This window comes from Myotis daubentonii, chromosome 7 (genome assembly GCF_963259705.1).
Source record: "Myotis daubentonii chromosome 7, mMyoDau2.1, whole genome shotgun sequence".
NCBI lineage: Eukaryota > Metazoa > Chordata > Mammalia > Chiroptera > Vespertilionidae > Myotis > Myotis daubentonii.
Window position 1 is genome coordinate 93,896,541 of NC_081846.1, and position 16,654 is coordinate 93,913,194.

Sequence of the window (16,654 nt, forward strand, 5' to 3'; positions counted from 1 at the left end):
CCCTGGGTTCAGCCGGCGCTCCCCAAAGCTCTCCCGGTGCGCCCCCTGCCCCGTCTCTGCCAAGGGGACCCCGCCCCGGACGCGCATTGGTCAGGGTTGCCACCAACATGGGAAGGTCGGTTGACTGCCAAGGCCTCAGGTGATAGATGCCCCGTGGACACCATGACAAAGAGGTCATGGAGGGTCAGACACCGCCTCTAGTTGAAGCAGGTTCTGTGGGAGCAAAGGGACCAAAAGAAATGGTTATGTCCAACAGCCACCTAAGTCCACACGCGGTGTGCGCATTAGTCATTGTGAGAGCCCAGCTTAGCGCTGGTGAGCCCCATTGTAAGCGGACCCCCCAAACAGACTTACCATGTTGATAATTCACTTTGCTACAGAAAGAATGCACAAAGATTCTCGAAATAAGCAAAATATTTTGCACTTCATAGTATGAAACGTTTAAACATCATTAAAAATAATCTATGAGTAAAGGGAGTTGATTTTAGCAAAATCTAATATACCCAATTCAAAATGTCATTCAGAACTGCATCTACTATGTAAAATCAAACTATGGGTTCTAGGGCTTGGAAAAAGCAACTTGACTCCGCTCTCCCTGCTCATCCCCTCAGCCTGATGCTGTGCGCAAAGTCTCAGTAAAGAGGCGGAGCAGAAGGAAAAGCAATGCCTCATGGCACTGAAATGTATCAGTTTCTTCAACAAATATTTACGAAAGTTGTATTAACGCTGTGCTGTATTATAGAAACACACTACAGCTCTGTCCCCATCTTCAAAGGGCTTAAGTCTCTGTGAGTTCCCAGTAAGGTAAATCCGTAAACAGCCAAAGAAGGAGCGGGTTCCAATACAATTCTTAATATAAAAACTACTGAGTAAAAAACTGTCCTCACTCTCCCTTAGAACAAGAATTAAAAGGAGCAAATAAATATAATGAATGAATCCGAACTCCTTTGGGGACCCCAACCCTCAGGGACTAACACAGGGTTTGTGAGGCCTAACATTTATTGAACCTGAAGGACTAATTTTAGGGGGAGGGGTGTTAATAAGGTTCAAAAATGACTTAATTTAGAATAAGAAAATAAATTACAAATAACTAGGCTTGGGGAATCTGTCCCTTTCTCTTTTAAATCATTTCAGGCAGCTTATCCAAAATGCTGCTGGTTGCAACTTGCTTGCTCTCTCCCCCAGAACAAATCCAGCCCTCACAGGGGCTCTGAAGCTTCCTTGTTCCCTAAAAATAAAAAAATAAAATAAAAACATTTCAACAACACTCCTTTCTAGACAAAATTCTTTTTTTAATTTTTTTTACTTTTATCAAAGTAGCAAATACATAGTTCATAATGTCTCTTTTTGTTCCCTAATAGGTGTGTAGTGTAGTGGTATATCATTGTTTTTATTCTATTGTCGACACTATTATAGATGTCTCTCATTTCCCCCATTTACCCTCCTCCACCCAGCCGCCCTACCTCTGGCCATCACCACACTTTTGTCTATGTCCATCCCCCTCCCCTCTGACCTCTGTCAGTCCCTCCCATCCTATCTAATAAAAGAGAAACATGGTAATTGGCATATGACCGCGACCCTTCCCATTGGCTAATCAGGGCAATATGCAAATTAACTGCCAGCCAAGATGGCAGCCGGCAGCCAGGCAGCTTGAAACTAACATGAGGCTTGCTTGCTTCGGTGACAGAGGACTCCAACGTTCCCCGCCTGCCTTGCCGGCCTCTGAGCTTGCAGTTTAAGAAACATTGTAACAATATAGAAGCTAAACAAAACCCCAGAAACCTGCTTTTAGCGAGCCGGGATCTCAGAGCTGGAGTTATACATTGTTTTCATTATAGAATGCAAACAAACCAGATACCTGCTTTCAGCAGCAGAGGCCTCAGAGCTGGAGCCAGAGCTAAAGCTGGCCCAGAATAAAAAGAAAAAAAGGAGCAGTTGGGAGCTTCAGCCCTCAGCCCCTCACCCAGACTGGCCAGGCACTCCAGTGGGGACCCCAACTCTGAAGGGTGTGTGACCAGCTGCAAACAGCCATCATCCCCTCACCCAGGCTGGCCAAGCACCCCAGTGGGGACCCCAACTCTGAAGGGTGTGTGACCAGCTGCAAACAGCCATCATCCCCTCACCCAGGCTGGCCAAGCACCCCAGTGGGGACCCCCACTCTGAAGGGTGTGTGACCAGCTGCAAACAGCCATCATCCCCTCACCCAGGCTGGCCAAGCACCCCAGTGGGGACCCCCACTCTGAAGGGTGTGTGACCAGCTGCAAACAGCCATCATCCTCTCACCCAGGCTGGCCAGGCACCCCAGTGGGGACCCCCACCCTGATCCAGGACACCCTGCAGGGCAAACCAGCCAGCCCGACCCATGCACCAGGCCTCTATCCTATATAGTAAAAGGGTAATATGCCTCCCAGCACCAGGATCAGCGGAGCTGAGAGGCCTCCCAGCACTGGGATCAGTGTGACAGGGGGCAGCGGCCAAACCCCCTGATCGCCCAAACCCCCTGATCGCCCTGCGGCTGTGTGTGTGACAGGGGGCGGGGCCACAACCTCCCTATCTGCCCTGCTCTGTTCATGACAGGGGAAGGCGCCCCAACCTCCTGATCAGACCTGCTCTGTGCCTGATAGGGGGGAGCTCCCCAACCCCCTGATTGCCCTGCAGCTGTGTGTGTGACAGGCTGCAGCGCCCCAACCCCCTGATCGGCCCTGCTCTGTGTGTGACAGGGTGCTGCGCCCCAACCCTCCCAACCCCCCACGGGCCCTGCTCTGTGTGTGACAGGGTAGAGCCATAACCTCCCCATTGGCCCTGCCCTGAGTGTGAGAGTGGCGGCGCCCCAACGCCCCCCCCCAACGGGCCCTGCTCTGTGTGTGATGGGGTAGAGCATAACCTCCCCATCGGCCCTGCCCTGAGTGTGACAGTGGTGGCACCCCAACCCCCTGATCGGCCCTGCTCTGTGGGTGATAGAGGGCGGTGCCCCAACCCCCTGATCCGCCCTGCTGTGTGTGTGACAGGGGGCGGTGCCCCAACTCCCCTATCGGCCCTACTCTGTGAGTGACAGGGGGAGCTCCTCAACCCCCTGATGGGCCCTGCTCTGTGCGTGACAGGGGGAGCTCCTCAACCCCCTGATGGGCCCTGCTCTGTGAGTGACAGGGGGAGCTCCTCAACCCCCTGATGGGCCCTGCTCTGTGAGTGACAGGGGGAGCTCCTCAACCCCCTGATCGGCCCTGCTCTGTGCATGACAGGGTACGGAGCCCCAACCCCCCTGATGGGCCCCAAGCAGCTCCCTGGGAAGGGCTCCCCCTCCTGCTCTGCCTGCTGCAAGGGTGGCCTTGATGGAGGGTCAGCACCCAGACATGGCCGTGCCTGACAAGAATAAGGACATCCATAGTGAAGAGTGGTCAAATGGTCCATTTGTTTATTCAAGAGAACAGTAAGAAAGTACACCTTAAATATTGCAAATTTTATATACTGGAACGACCACTCCCCAAGTTTGAAAACCCGCATGAAGACAGAACCAAGTTCTCATGCATTTTCTTCGAGTCAGACAGTACACCGACGTCAGGTGGCCAACGCTGGCGGAGGCTGCTTCGCCCGTGGCCCTGGCATCACTTCCGGAAGCGCTTGAACAGCGGGTGCACGTGCTTGCTGGAAGCCTTGCTCCGCGCCGCGTGGTACTCCATGTACACCGTGTCGTCCGCCCCAGACATGGAGCTCATGGTCCCAAAGCGCCGAGACACCTGTGGGGGACCCCGCTGTTTTTACAACATTTATCACAGTTTTATACAATGTTTCAGTTTAACAACTCTCACTATTTTTAACATCTCATCTACCACTCACTATGTCTCAGGCATGGTTCTAAGTAACCATGTGTTACGTGTTTTACCTTATCCAAGGCCCACATCATTAGCACACCCCTTTAAGAGGAGGAAGCTGGCGCAGAGAGGTTAAGGAGCCTGTAGATCAGTGGTTCTCAACCTTGGCTGCACATTAGAATCACCTGGGAATCTTATTTTTTTTGGGGGGGGGGGGGGAGGGAGTGTGGTGGTGGTGGGCCTGGGAATCTTTTTAAAATCCTGATTTCTGGGCCCCATCCTCCAGAAATTCTGTTTGTTATGGGGTGGGGCCACATTAGTAACAAACAGAATTTCTGGAGGATGGGGCCCAGAAATCAGGATTTTAAAAAGATTCCCAGGTGATTCTAATGTGCAGCCAAGGTTGAGAACCGCTGCTGTAGATCATTCAGCTCTTGGAGGGTAGGACTGGAACGCAGCCGTCTGGCTGTGGAGTCCCTTCCTTACCCTAATGTGGCCCTGCCTCTCTCCATGACAAGTTCTGAAGAGAATTTTTTAACAGTGAGCACAGACGTCCCTCAAAATTCTCTACAACCCCACCGGGAGGCTGTGAAGCCAGTGGACAGCCAGCGGCCCTGCGCTGAGCCCTGGCTCTACGTGTCACGTGACCTGGGGCACACGCGGAAGCCTGCATCCCAGTGATGTCACTTCCAGGGGGACCACACACCTGCCTAGGCCTGAGTGGTATGAACAGAAACCACTCCAGTCCAGGGTTTGCCCGAGTCCAGCCCACCCATGGACCACATCACAGCGAAGGAAAGAGGCCCCGGTCAGCGCCTCGAACAGCGTGGCCGCAGGGGTCCCCCTGTAGGTGGACTCAGTCAGTCAGACGCAAGACGCTTCCCCAGGGCTTCCCTACAGGGTCCAGAGTTCCAGCCCCAGCGCAGTCCGAGGGGAAAGGGCCTCAGGCCGCAGGGAGGGCAGCACCCCCTGCCCCGGCGACACTGCTTCTCCCTTCCCTGTTCCAGCCACTGCTTCCCTTTGGCTCTCATTCCAGTTTACTTTCAAAAGCACCAACTGCCGAAACCGGTTTGGCTCAGTGGATAGAGCGTCGGCCTGCGGACTCAAGGGTCCCAGGTTCGATTCCGGTCAAGGGCATGTACCTGGCTTGCGGGCACATCCCCAGTAGGAGATGTGCAGGAGGCAGCTGATCGATGTTTCTCTCTCATCGATGTTTCTGACTCTCTCTCTCCCTTCCTCTCTGTAAAAAATCAATAAAATATATTTAAAAAAAAAAAAAAAAGCACCAACTTATACTTCTCGCCTTGCAGGGCCTGGCTAAGAACTTTCCATGATGATACGTTCATGTATTATGCCCTATATTTGCCTGACACACAGGAGGCATTCAGTAAGTATTTGCGAAATAAAAAAGTTGAGTATTTTCAGAACACTAAATCTTTTTCCAAACAAGTACCAAAACTATACGAGTTGGTCCTCAGACTTGTCTGACAGGCTGGCAGGCTCAGCTCAGTGGCTGAGGGGGAAACCAGTGATGGTGACCTGCCCACGGCCAAGAGTGGTGGTCCCAGCCTGTCACGCTCCTTTGCGCAGCCACCTAGTGCGAGCCTGGGGCCAGGCTTGCCATCCTGGGTGCCAACATAGCAACACTAACAAATGCTCACGCCAGGCTGTTTTGTGAACAGAGCAAGAGACCAATTACAGCCACTGTGGGCTCAGCCATGAAAACAGTAGGTACAGAAGGAGGGATACAGCCCCGCCAGCAGGACTCAGTAGTTGAGCATCAACCTATGAACCAGGAGGCCACCGGTTTGATTCCCGGTCAAGGCACATGCCCAGGTTTCGGGCTCAATTCCCAGTGGGGGGCATGCAGAAGGCAGCCGATCCATCAATAATTTTCTCTCATCATTGATGTCTCCATCCCACATTTCCTCTCCCTTCTCTGAAATCAATAAAAACATTTTTTTAAAAACAGGAATGATACATACCAATAGGTTAATACGTCATTACTATTCTCCTCTACAAGTTTTTCAGAAACCTTCATAGGCACATTCCCACATGACGGTACATGTGTGTCTACGCACTCGGTCCTTCAGGAGAACGGACACTTGGAGCCTCACCACTCGCTCACTCACCTGGCTGGACTTCGAGCCAAATTCTCCTGCCACGACCTCTTCCTCAGCGTCCAGGTCAGTGGCGGCCAGGACTTTCTGTAAGAGCTGCTGCTGTTCTTCTTTCGTTGAAAATGCCAACTCCTCCTCCTCCATGCCAGCAAGCTTTGTGATCACCTGCAAAGCCAAAGCCAGCAGGAGACACGTTCTGTCTCCTCTTCCTCGGCCCCCGCCGCCTTCGCCTGGGCCCACTGGCTCAGTCACTGCCCTCCCCCAGGCCGTGGAGCGCCCGACGGAGCAGGTCGCTACCAGTGGGGCTCGTGGGCAGTCACCTACGTTTAGGAGTCACCTTCAATACAAAGCGTAATCCGTGACTGCAAGACAGATGCTAACAAAATTCCAGAGAAGTCTGCTCCCAAGCCACAGCAGCTAAATGACCACTTACAGGTCAGCAGGGATCCTGGCCATTTTAACCCCCTCTGGCAGTTTTCCCGTCCTGCAGCAGGTGATGAAGGGGACCAGAGATGACAGGCACCGCCGGCTGCCTCCTCCCCTGCCCCAAGAAGGGCTTCGACCTCCTGGCTTGGACCCAGGGCTCCCAGCAGGAGGGAGCACTTACAAATAACAAAATGTCGAGAATAAATTTGGAAGATGTTTTTTCTAAAAGGGCAGGATGCCAGCCTGGTGCATGTGGTTTTTCTTTCTTTGCAGGTAACTTCCTACAAGGCCTTCCTACCTATCCCTGCAAAAAGCTTGGATTGATTAGAAAATGCCCCTCCTGGTGACCATGGATCTGGAGTACAACATGGGCCCCTCTGCACTGGCTGGCCCACCCGTCGAGTCATGCTTCTGGGAACTCCGACTGGCTGCTCTCCGCTGCAGCACCAACGGTGAGGAAGACAGAGAAGCTGCAACCAACACAGACAACCCCATGGCAGGGCCTTCTCGCCAAGCTCACCCTTCAGAGAACCCAGAGCGCTCCTGAGCGGTGCTGCCGCTACCCCACGCTCGCCCAGGGACCCAGGGCAGGAATGCTGTTAGCCGCACAGACATTACCGATATGAACCAAGGCCCCGAGGCAAGGCCTTCAGAACACTGTTCCGAGGGTCCTGTCCTCCAGCCCAGCACGAGACGTCGGAGAAGTGTCCCTGCCTCCGGCTAGGGGAGGTGGTGTCAGACCACTCTACCCTCGTGTCTAAGGCTAGTAACAGAATCGGTGTTAAACACCCATAGTCTCTCTCAAGTCAAGACCCTGGTAGCCTATACACCAAGTCCCAGTGGTCCTCTTAGTCCCCTGCTCCTAGCATCTCCCTCCCCACCCCTCCAACAAAACCCCCTTGGGACACTGAACTCTGACATAAGCTTACTATTCATGTCAGCAGGAAAGAAAATGCCTCAGCAAATGAAAGCTTAAGCTTTAGAATTTCCCAAGTTATTCCAATGCCTGATTGGTGGTATACCGGGTGGCTCTCATGTCTGAGGCCCACTGAGGCCCAGACGCACCAGCTGCTGTGGCAAGAGCTGTCCCAGGCACCTGGAGGGAGTGCCCCTTAAGAAAGTAACCCCAGGGCCTCAGACTAACATACTTAGGGCCACAGTTTCTTGGCACCTCAAGTCCTCAGCCTTGCACATTTCCCACCACCATCTAATGTTCTTTGCACAAGCCAACTGTAAAATGGGAGTAAGCAGATTCCAGCTTCTTGCTTCAGAGGTTCTTTGGGATGGTGGACAGGAGGGGATCTCCTCACAGCCCCCTGCAAGTCATGCAGAGGGTGCCTGCAGAGGGCGCCCAGCCTGGCAGCGCCCACGCCTGAGCTCTGCCCACCGGGACTACAGGGTCCCACTTCTCCTAGAAGCCCGAGTGCAGAAAAGCTGTGGTCCTACTCTGACCAGAGACCAAATGGAAACATACCTTAAAGCTATAACCCTGATCTACCAAGAACCTCTGCCGCTTGGTTGAATAAGCCATTTCCTGTGTGTCCTGGGAGACCAGCGAGTAGAAGAAGGCATTGTACTCCTCTGCAACCATCCCTGGGGAGAGAGGAGAAAGGACATGACCTGTGAGCGCGCAGGACTCAGGGTCCAGGGCTCACAAGCAAACCATGCGGTGGGAGAGTTGCAGGCGGGGCGACTGCCGATTTTGCATGGGGATGTCATCAAAATTAAACACTTCTGTGTTTCACAGAACACCATCAAAAAATGGGAAAAACCCAGAGAATGGGAGAAAATATTTACAAAGTATGTATCTGATGAAAGACTTGTATCTAGGTTACACAAAGAACCATTACAACTCAATAAGACAGCCCGCCGGTGTGGCTCAGAGGCTGAGTGTCGACCCACAAACTAAGAGGTCACAGTTCGATACCCAGTCAGGGCACATGCCCAGGTTGTGGGTTCAACACCCCGTCAGGGTGAATACGAGAGGCAACTGATCAATGTTTCTCTCTCCCCCACCCCCTTCATCTCTCTAAAAAATCAATAAGACTTTAAAAAAAAGACAACAGCCAACACAATAGCCATCCAGTGTGAATGGATCAAAATTTTAAAATAACAGAAATATTAAAAGGCCAAAGTGAGAGGCAACAAGAATTTATTTGGAAAAAAAAAAATAGCTATTCAGGAAGCACTGATCCAGGCAGAAGCCCAGACCGTGTTCTGACCAGGAGCCCAGGCAGCGTGCGGACTGCTGAGAAGGGCCTTTCCGTGCCTGGCAGGAGGCTTTCCCATGCGCAGACGCTCACGGGGCGACGCCGGTTCTAGACCCTGTTTCACGCTCAGTCTGGGCCTCCTGTCTGCTCCCTGGTGTCCCGCACACAGTTCTTCGGCTGCCAGGCTGCTGGGCCGCCCGCAGGCACGCTGCCTGCTTTCCCACCCGGAGGCCTGGGCAGTGAGATGGGTGAGGCCGCTCCTCCAGGATGGCCACACCTCCACTGTCAAGTGGCCTGTTTATGTTTTTTTTATAACTATAGTCATCTTATTGTATATTATAGTTCCAGTACCTTATAACTAGAAGTAAATTTAATCCTTTTGAACACCTTCATCCAACACCCCCACCCCTACCCCAAGTCTGGTAACCACAAATTTGAACCCAAGTTTGGTTTGGGTTTTTATTTGTATTTCACATATAAGTGAGATCATACAGTTTAGTCTTTCTCTGACTTACTTCACCGAGCCTAATGCCCTCAAAGTCCAACCATGTTGCAAACGGCAGGACTTCCTTTTTTTAATAACTGAACACTCTTCTCATGTATGATACCACGTTCTCTTTACACATTTACCTCTCAAAGCACTTGGGTTATACCATGTCTTGGCTATTGTAAACAATGCTGCAATTAACATGAGGGTGGGGTTTTCTCTGACCTACTGGTTTCAATTCTGTCAGATATATTCCCAGAAGTGGAACTGCTGGATGACATGGTAGTTCTGTCTTTACGTGTCTGAGGAATCTTCACACTGCTTTCCGTAGTGGCTGTGCCATTTACAATCCTACTACAGCAGGCACAGGGGTGCCCTGTTGTCCACATCCTTGCCACCCTCTCTCTCCTGTCTCTTTGGATGACAGCCATTCTGACAGGCACTGTGGTTCTGACTTGCATGTCCCTGATGATTGGTGAGGAGCACCCTTTCGTGTACCTGTTGGCCATTTGTATGTCTTCTTTGGAAAAATGTCCGTTCAGGTCCTTTGCCCATTCTTTACTGGGGTTATTTTGGCTTTTTGCTCTTGAGTTATATGAGGTCTTCATATTAACCTCTTATTAAGATATAATTTGCAAATCTTTTCTCCAGCTCCATAGTTTTGCTGATCATGCCACAGGTTTGCTGAATGTTTCTTGCACTGTGCAGAAGCTTTTTAGTTTGAGGTGATTTCAACTTGTTTATTTTAATCCCCACCAGAGGATATGTTTTCCATTGATTTTTAGAGAGAGTAGATGGGAGAGAGTGTGTGAACGAGGGAGAGATGGAAGGAGGGGGAGGGGGAGAGGGAGAAAAAGAGAAAGGGAAACATGGATGTGTGATTGGTTGCCTCCTGCACACACATCAACCAGGGCCAGGGATCAAACCTGCAACCCAAGTGTGTTTCCTTGGCCAGGAACTGCACCTGAGACCCCGCGGTGCACGGGCTGGCACTCTGACCGCTGAGCAGCACGGGCCAGCTACTGATTTTTGCTTGTTGCTTTGTCTTATCCAAAAAATCATGGCCAAGACACGTGTCAAGGAGCTTTTTTCCTGCGTGAGTTTTACATTTTCTGGTCTTTTATTTAAGTCTTTAATCCACTTCAAGTTAATTTTCTAAGTGGTATGAGAATGAGGTCTAGTTTCATTCTTTTACATGTGACTATCCAATTTTCCCAGCACCATTTATTGAAGAAACTGTCTTCTCTCCGGTGAGTATTCTTGGCCCCCTTGTCAAATATTAGTTGGCCATATTCGCTTAGGTTTCTTTCTGGGCTCTTGATTCTGTAACACTGGTCTGTGTGTGTTTCTGTGCCAGTGCCACTGTTTTGATTACTCTGGCTTTATACTATAGCTTGAAATCATAAAGGGTGATGCCCCCACTTTGCTCTTTCTCGGGACTGTTTTGGCTATTTGGGGTCTTCTGTGGTTCCATATAAATTTTAGGATTATTTTTTCTAGTTCTGTAAAAAATGACATAGGAGTCTTCATAGATATTGCATTGGCTTTGGGTAGTGTGGACATTTTAACAATATTAATTCTTCTAATCCACACAGACAGGATATCTTTCCATTTGCTTGTGTTCAATTTCTTTCATCAATGTCTTATAGTTTTCAGTGGAGAGATCTTTTCACCTCCTTGGTTAAATTTATTCCCAAGTATTTTATTATTTTTTTATGCTACTGTAAATGGGATCATTTTATTTCTCTTTCAGAAAATTCTTTGTTAATATATAGAAACACTACTGATTTTTGTATGCTAACATTTGTATGTTAACATTTTAATAAACTGCAACTTTACTGAATTCATTGATTAGATCTAACAGGTGGTTGTTTTTTTTGGTGGAGTCTTTAGGATTTTCTATTGGAAATCATGTCATCTGCAAATAAAAACAATTTTACCTCTTCCTTTCCAATTTTGATGACTTTTATTTCTTTTTTCCTGCCTGCTTGCTTTGGTTAGGACTTCTAGTACTAACCTGAATAACAGTGGTAAGAGTGGGTATCCCTGTCTTGTTCCTAATCTTAGGGGAAAAGCTTACAAGCTTTCAACCTTTCATCATTGCTTTCAACCTTTCATCATTGCTAATTTGCCAACACTCAGTTTGCTAATATTTTAATGAGAATTTTTGCATCTATACTCAGGGATATTGGTCAGTAATTTTCTTTTCTGTAGTGTCCTTTTCTGGCTTTGGTATCAGAGTAATACTGGCCTTGGAAAATAAGTCAAATATAAATTATATATAAAATTCAAATTCAAAGGGTTTTCAAATCACATTTCTTTCTTTTTGGTGTTAAAAAGAATAAGTCCTGAATTACTTTCATATATGCTAATCAGATTATGCTTGTCAGTCTATAAAAGCTATAATTTGTCCAGCAGCCTACTATATTCTGTTATGTAAGTCTCACTCCTCATAATAGTCCTGCAAGATAGGTTGTCCCTCCTATTTTAGAGGGAAAATCAAGGCTCAGAGGGACAATTTACTTGTCCAAGGCCACATGGTTGGCCTGTGCTCAAGTCCATGTTTGCTTTTTCTAACTTCCCTGTTCTCCACTTTAAACACAATCAATTAGTTGCTTCTTAAACATATTCAAATACAATTCCACCATGTGCCCACTAATGTTGTCATTTCCAAACATCCAACCAGTCCAGATGCCTCCTAAGTATGTGGATTCCTTGAGCACAGGGCCCGTGTCCTTGTCTTAGGACAGCCTGGTCCTAGAAGGGTGCCACCTCTGAGCAGCAGTGTTAGTCCCTGCCATGCCTGCAACCGAAGTCCACGGCCTGTGAACGCCCACAGTTAACAAGCAGGGCACCCACGCCCTGTGCTTCCCATTTCACAGGTTGTGAGGGAGGTGTCCAGCTGTGGCTGCTCAGTAACCTGTGGTTACTCCTAACTTGAGGTTCAGGGGACAGCTTCCAGCTCTGACACTTGCAGAGGTGGTCGAGCTCTGCTTTCTCCCTTCTATGTCTATATCATTTAGCACTGCCACCTAGCTCCTCTTATTATCTACGTGGGTAAGAGCTCAATTTAGAGGGTATCTGTGTGAGTTCCAGGCAGCCGTCATGGAAAACATCCACAGACTCAGCCCCAATGCCTGGCAAATGACAAGGGCCAAGGACACCTTGGTCCTCGCTTTGGGACTGCCTTCCTCAGAGTATGCCTGGCCCAGGAGCACCACATCACCATCACACAAGCACAGCAGCTCAGCCCTTCCCCTCCCATCTGAGGTGGCTCAGGAGGGACCTCCCGGAGCAGAACGGAAAGGCCACCTTTACCTTTTTTGGCTCGGAGCACTCGCCCTAGCCTCTGGGCCTCCTGCCGCCGGGAGCCACCGTGAGATGAGATCTGAATGAGAACATTTGCTTCTGGCAGATCAAATGATGTGTCACCCACCTATGGAAATGAAGCAGCTGTGTGTCTGGGAAGGTTTTCATATATGAGGCGACAAGAGAAAAAAACCAACTGGCCTCACACTTAAACAAGCTCTGCAGATACTTTAGAAAAGCGATCACTACGCTCTTCCTATGCCAGGGCCCTCCAATGCAGCAGCCCCTCGAACCCAGTGCGCATGCTCCTGAGAGCCGTCCCTGAGACCATCGGGACCCACAGGCACCACCCTCCTCTCGGCCGCACTCCGTGTGGGCTGCTAACAGCCCAAGACAAGAGGCCCCATCAACAGAGGCTTTCTGTGAGTGGCTCTTATTTTTTGCTACAGAAATACGTCTGCATCAAACCATCCATACTCTTAAATGGAGGCCACGGGGACCAGTAGCATGTGTCCGAGAGGTGACCTAATGGGTGCCACTGCCTTCACTGGGCTGGATTCTGATTCAGAGCAGCTGCGTCAGTTTGGGGGCTACAACCATCTAGATCCCCCCCCCCCCACACACACACACACACACACCACCACCACCATCAAAGTTTGGTACTTAGAGACCCAGCCAAGGTCATTTCTATGGGTAAATCTCGTTTCTTTGGGGTTCTGGGTCTATTCTCATCAGAATGACTGTTCCAAACAGTTGGGCCACAAGCTTCTAATTGCAAATGAAAGCCACCCCCCAGCCAGGCCGACAGCTCAGCGCCCACCACGGTGTGCCAGGAGCCAGGCCCAAGGCTACCCACGCCTGCAGCATCTCCCACTCCACAAAGAGAATCTCATCCAAATGCCTACTTTTGCCCGAGTAGGTGATGAACTTTCCCCTTTTCTAAAGAAAATACCACTTAAAATTCCTGCATCCCAAAAAGAGATGGGAAAAACTTGAGTCAAGCAAAAGGACTTTAGAGCTTATGCATATACATAAAACCCTAAATCTACTTCTACTACTACCCAGACACTGGGAAGGAAAACTGACACGTGATGTTCCTTCCACAAACACCAACTCACTGCCCAGATATCAGCCAGTGTCCCCAGGCCTTGGGGCTGCTGGGGCCTCACCACCACTGCATGCCACACAGACCTTGGATATGAAGATGGTGTTGATTTTGGGGTTGTGCTTGAAATTCTGGAGAATATGCATCCTTTCTCCCTGGGATGTAGGACCATAGATATAGGGTCTAGAGAAGAACAAGACCGTATTAGGAAGACCATAGAATCACTCCTCAATTACCCTAAAAACACATGAGAGGGAAAAGGAGCTCCTGCAAAGTGCTCTCTCCCAGGAGGCCTGCCACCCAAGAATGACTGCAGGAGACCCATAAACACGAGTGGCAATGCACCTTCCCCACCCCCTTCCAAACACACACACGCCATCCCTTCACCGCTGAGCTGAGGTTCAAGGTCACCATTCTCCCTGGGATTCCTTTTTACCTTTTTCTTTGTTTTTGGACTAGGTCTCTAGCTCCAAGCTTGGTGTCTATACAAAGAGAACCCCCTGGATTTCATGAAGCTCAATGAGGGTGGCAAAGGAAACAACGCTATTTGTAAACCAAAGCTTGGAGCAACTCTTTTCCTAATGACACAGGCATTCTCCTCCAAGAAAGGAGTAGAAAGGAGGCCCCTTCCAGACTTTTCTCTACTGACCTTCTTTAACACCAAGTTCAAAACCCAGTTCTCGGCCAAAGAGCACCACCATATCTGGCGGCCTCGCTGGTCATCCGTCACCTCTCGGCACCTGGCAATGCCATTCACGGAATGACCTAGTTTCTGTGGTTTTCTTTCCCGGGGTAACAACAGTGATGGTGATGATACCAAGGACAACTACCGCCACACAGGCCCCACACACACCAAACACCAAGCAAGATGCTACGCTGAAAAAAATCCATCCCTCCCTGCCGACAGTGCTCAGACTGTGAAAGGTAGTTTCATGTTCCCAATTTACACACGAGGAACGAAGGGGCAGGAGACTGGCGAGGCTGAACCCAAGTGTAAACACTCCACCTCTCAGGCCATTACATGGAAGGCTCAGAAGGCAGCATTTCTGACCCTCCACACGCTTCCCAACCCTGTGCTACTAACTAGGAATGGGTGTACCTGAGAGAGCAAAACCCTTGCCGTGGGGAAGCAGGGTGGGGCCTGGGACAGATGGACACCCAGGCTGATGGCCTCAGGTCACCCCAAACACGGCAAGCCTGTCATATAGTGTTCGGGCACCACACAAATCTTGTTCTTTCCTCTGCGTGTCATGCTAGGAAACCCCCTCTTCAGAGCCACCTGTTTCTCAACACCCAAGTTTTATGTGGCTCTTTTTCTCCTCCCCCATCATAAGAAACGACTCACATGACCGTGAGCCCTGTTTCTAAAGACTCCCCACACAGGAAATGAAACAGAAGGGCAACCGACCTGCAGAAGGGCCCCTCACATAAGCCGAGCACCGAGTAGATGCTGGGCACAAGAATCCTGAGGCGGTGCTGGTTAGGAAGCCCACGTGACAGAGCGAGGAGGCCGAGAGGCACACAGCACCCCCGAGGTGCACAGCTAATAAGAGGAGCTGCTGGGAGTCAGGTACAGCCGTCAGAATCCAAAGTGGTGTCCTTCCCACCTCATATCCCCAACAACCCACAGTCTCTCCTGCAAAGTCCTGAGTGACGCCTATGCCTTTCTTATTAAGGCTGGATGAGCCAGAAGCTCGGAGACCCCCACCCCACCTCAGATCAAGCACATGCCCAGGACCCACAGGATCATTTTAAAGAAAACAAGACAAGCAAAAGCACTTCATATACTTAAAGGCAGGAGGTACACAAGAAAGAGAAGTAAAAGTTGTAATTATCTTTCCAGTATCCATCAGAGAGCCATGACCTGCTGCCCGCCATGGTGCCAGACAGGCACAGATTCGACAGTGCCGGGCAAATGCGTGTGCCTGACCGGGCAGCTCTCAGGAGACGACAACCAAAGGACAAGCCTCAGGTGTGTTTGAATGCAGGTGTAGGGCAGGGCCCTTGAAGAAGGAGGCTCCAGGAAGAATCTAGATGGAGCACTGAAATGGCGGGAGGGGAGGGGAGAGAGAAGACAGCTGTTAAAGAGGACACAGTAAACACGCATTGCTTTATTGCCCCTCTCAAACTGTCACCATGCAGAATTAAAAAGAGAAACCCACAAGGGCAGAGAGAACAGGAGAAGCAACAGCAGATCAGAGTGAACAATATTGTGGAAGTCAACACAGAGAGGAAGCAGATGCCCAAACCCGCACGAGGGGAAGCCAGCACAAACAAGCTCGTACGTGCAGAACACAAAGCGCTCCAGACCTAGTCGCCAGTGGCCTGGGAGGGGGCGGGGTCAGACAGCAGACAAGGGCTGGCCGAGTATCGAATGAGGAGCAGGGTGAGGCCCCAATCCCAGCAGCCAGGTGTGCCTCCTCGCATCTGGCAGAAACCTGGAGGCTTCACTTCTAGGTTCATAGAGGCATAGTACTTAGGGACCTCAGGCAGAGCTGAGGGCAAAGGTGAGACTGAAAGTGAATCCCTTTCTCCCTCTCCCCCCACATGCTGGCAGCCAGGAGACCCGAAGATTCCTCTCTGGAGAAGCTGTCCTGCCCAAGAAAGACCCGGAGATACTGGCATTTCTCAATCTCTTCATGCGTCACCAGGTTCCTGCCCATCACGCATGGTGGGGTCCACAGGTCGGCTAAGCTATTCAGAAGGCCAATTCGCTTCTTAGTGGCTGACTCCCTTTTTTCTTTGGTACCAAATTACTTTATTTGAAGGAATGGTACAAATGACAGTCACGAGTGGATGATTTCGTACAAGTTATAGAAAAGGTAAAGGCAACTCAACATGCAGTGTTGCTTTGGTGACCAGGAAGTCACCCCGAGGCTACACGAAGCAGCCTAACTAGTGACGGACTCTTAAACAAGAAAATACAGCCAGGGATCACCAAGTCTACAGGCTCTGCAGACAGAGGGAAGCAATCAAAATAATGAACTTGAAGAGAGGAGACACAGTGCAGGAACAGAAGAAATGTCAAAGCTCGACCAGCCCAGAGAAGACACTGCATGAAACAGGAACGGTCAGCAAGGAAGAGTTCTTGCAAACTCACAAATGCTTCAATAGAAGGGCTGGCAGACAAAGGGAGAAAAAATTGGAGAAAAAAGAAAACTGGGGAAGTTGTTCCAAGACCTAACATC

At 50.1% G+C, this 16,654-nt stretch overlaps 1 protein-coding gene across 3 annotated transcripts in view; it reads right to left on the bottom strand.

Annotated features, from left to right (window-relative positions):
* Window positions 1-3,390: 3,390 nt before the first annotated feature.
* ERCC3 (ERCC excision repair 3, TFIIH core complex helicase subunit) overlaps window positions 3,391-16,654 on the bottom strand; it is a 46,643-nt gene continuing 33,379 nt past the window's right edge. The window contains exons 11-15 of one of the 3 annotated variants that reach the window (XM_059704770.1): window positions 13,553-13,649; window positions 12,371-12,488; window positions 7,830-7,948; window positions 5,942-6,094; window positions 3,391-3,734 (exon numbers count right to left, since the gene is read on the bottom strand). In XM_059704770.1, the coding sequence (XP_059560753.1) occupies window positions 3,603-3,734; window positions 5,942-6,094; window positions 7,830-7,948; window positions 12,371-12,488; window positions 13,553-13,649 (619 nt within the window). In that variant the 3' untranslated portion in view covers window positions 3,391-3,602. Of the gene's footprint in view, window positions 3,735-5,941; window positions 6,095-6,141; window positions 6,267-7,829; window positions 7,949-12,370; window positions 12,489-13,552; window positions 13,650-13,670; window positions 15,509-16,654 lie in introns of those variants that run through there. The other 2 variants (XM_059704772.1, XM_059704773.1) reach the window with 2 other exon arrangements.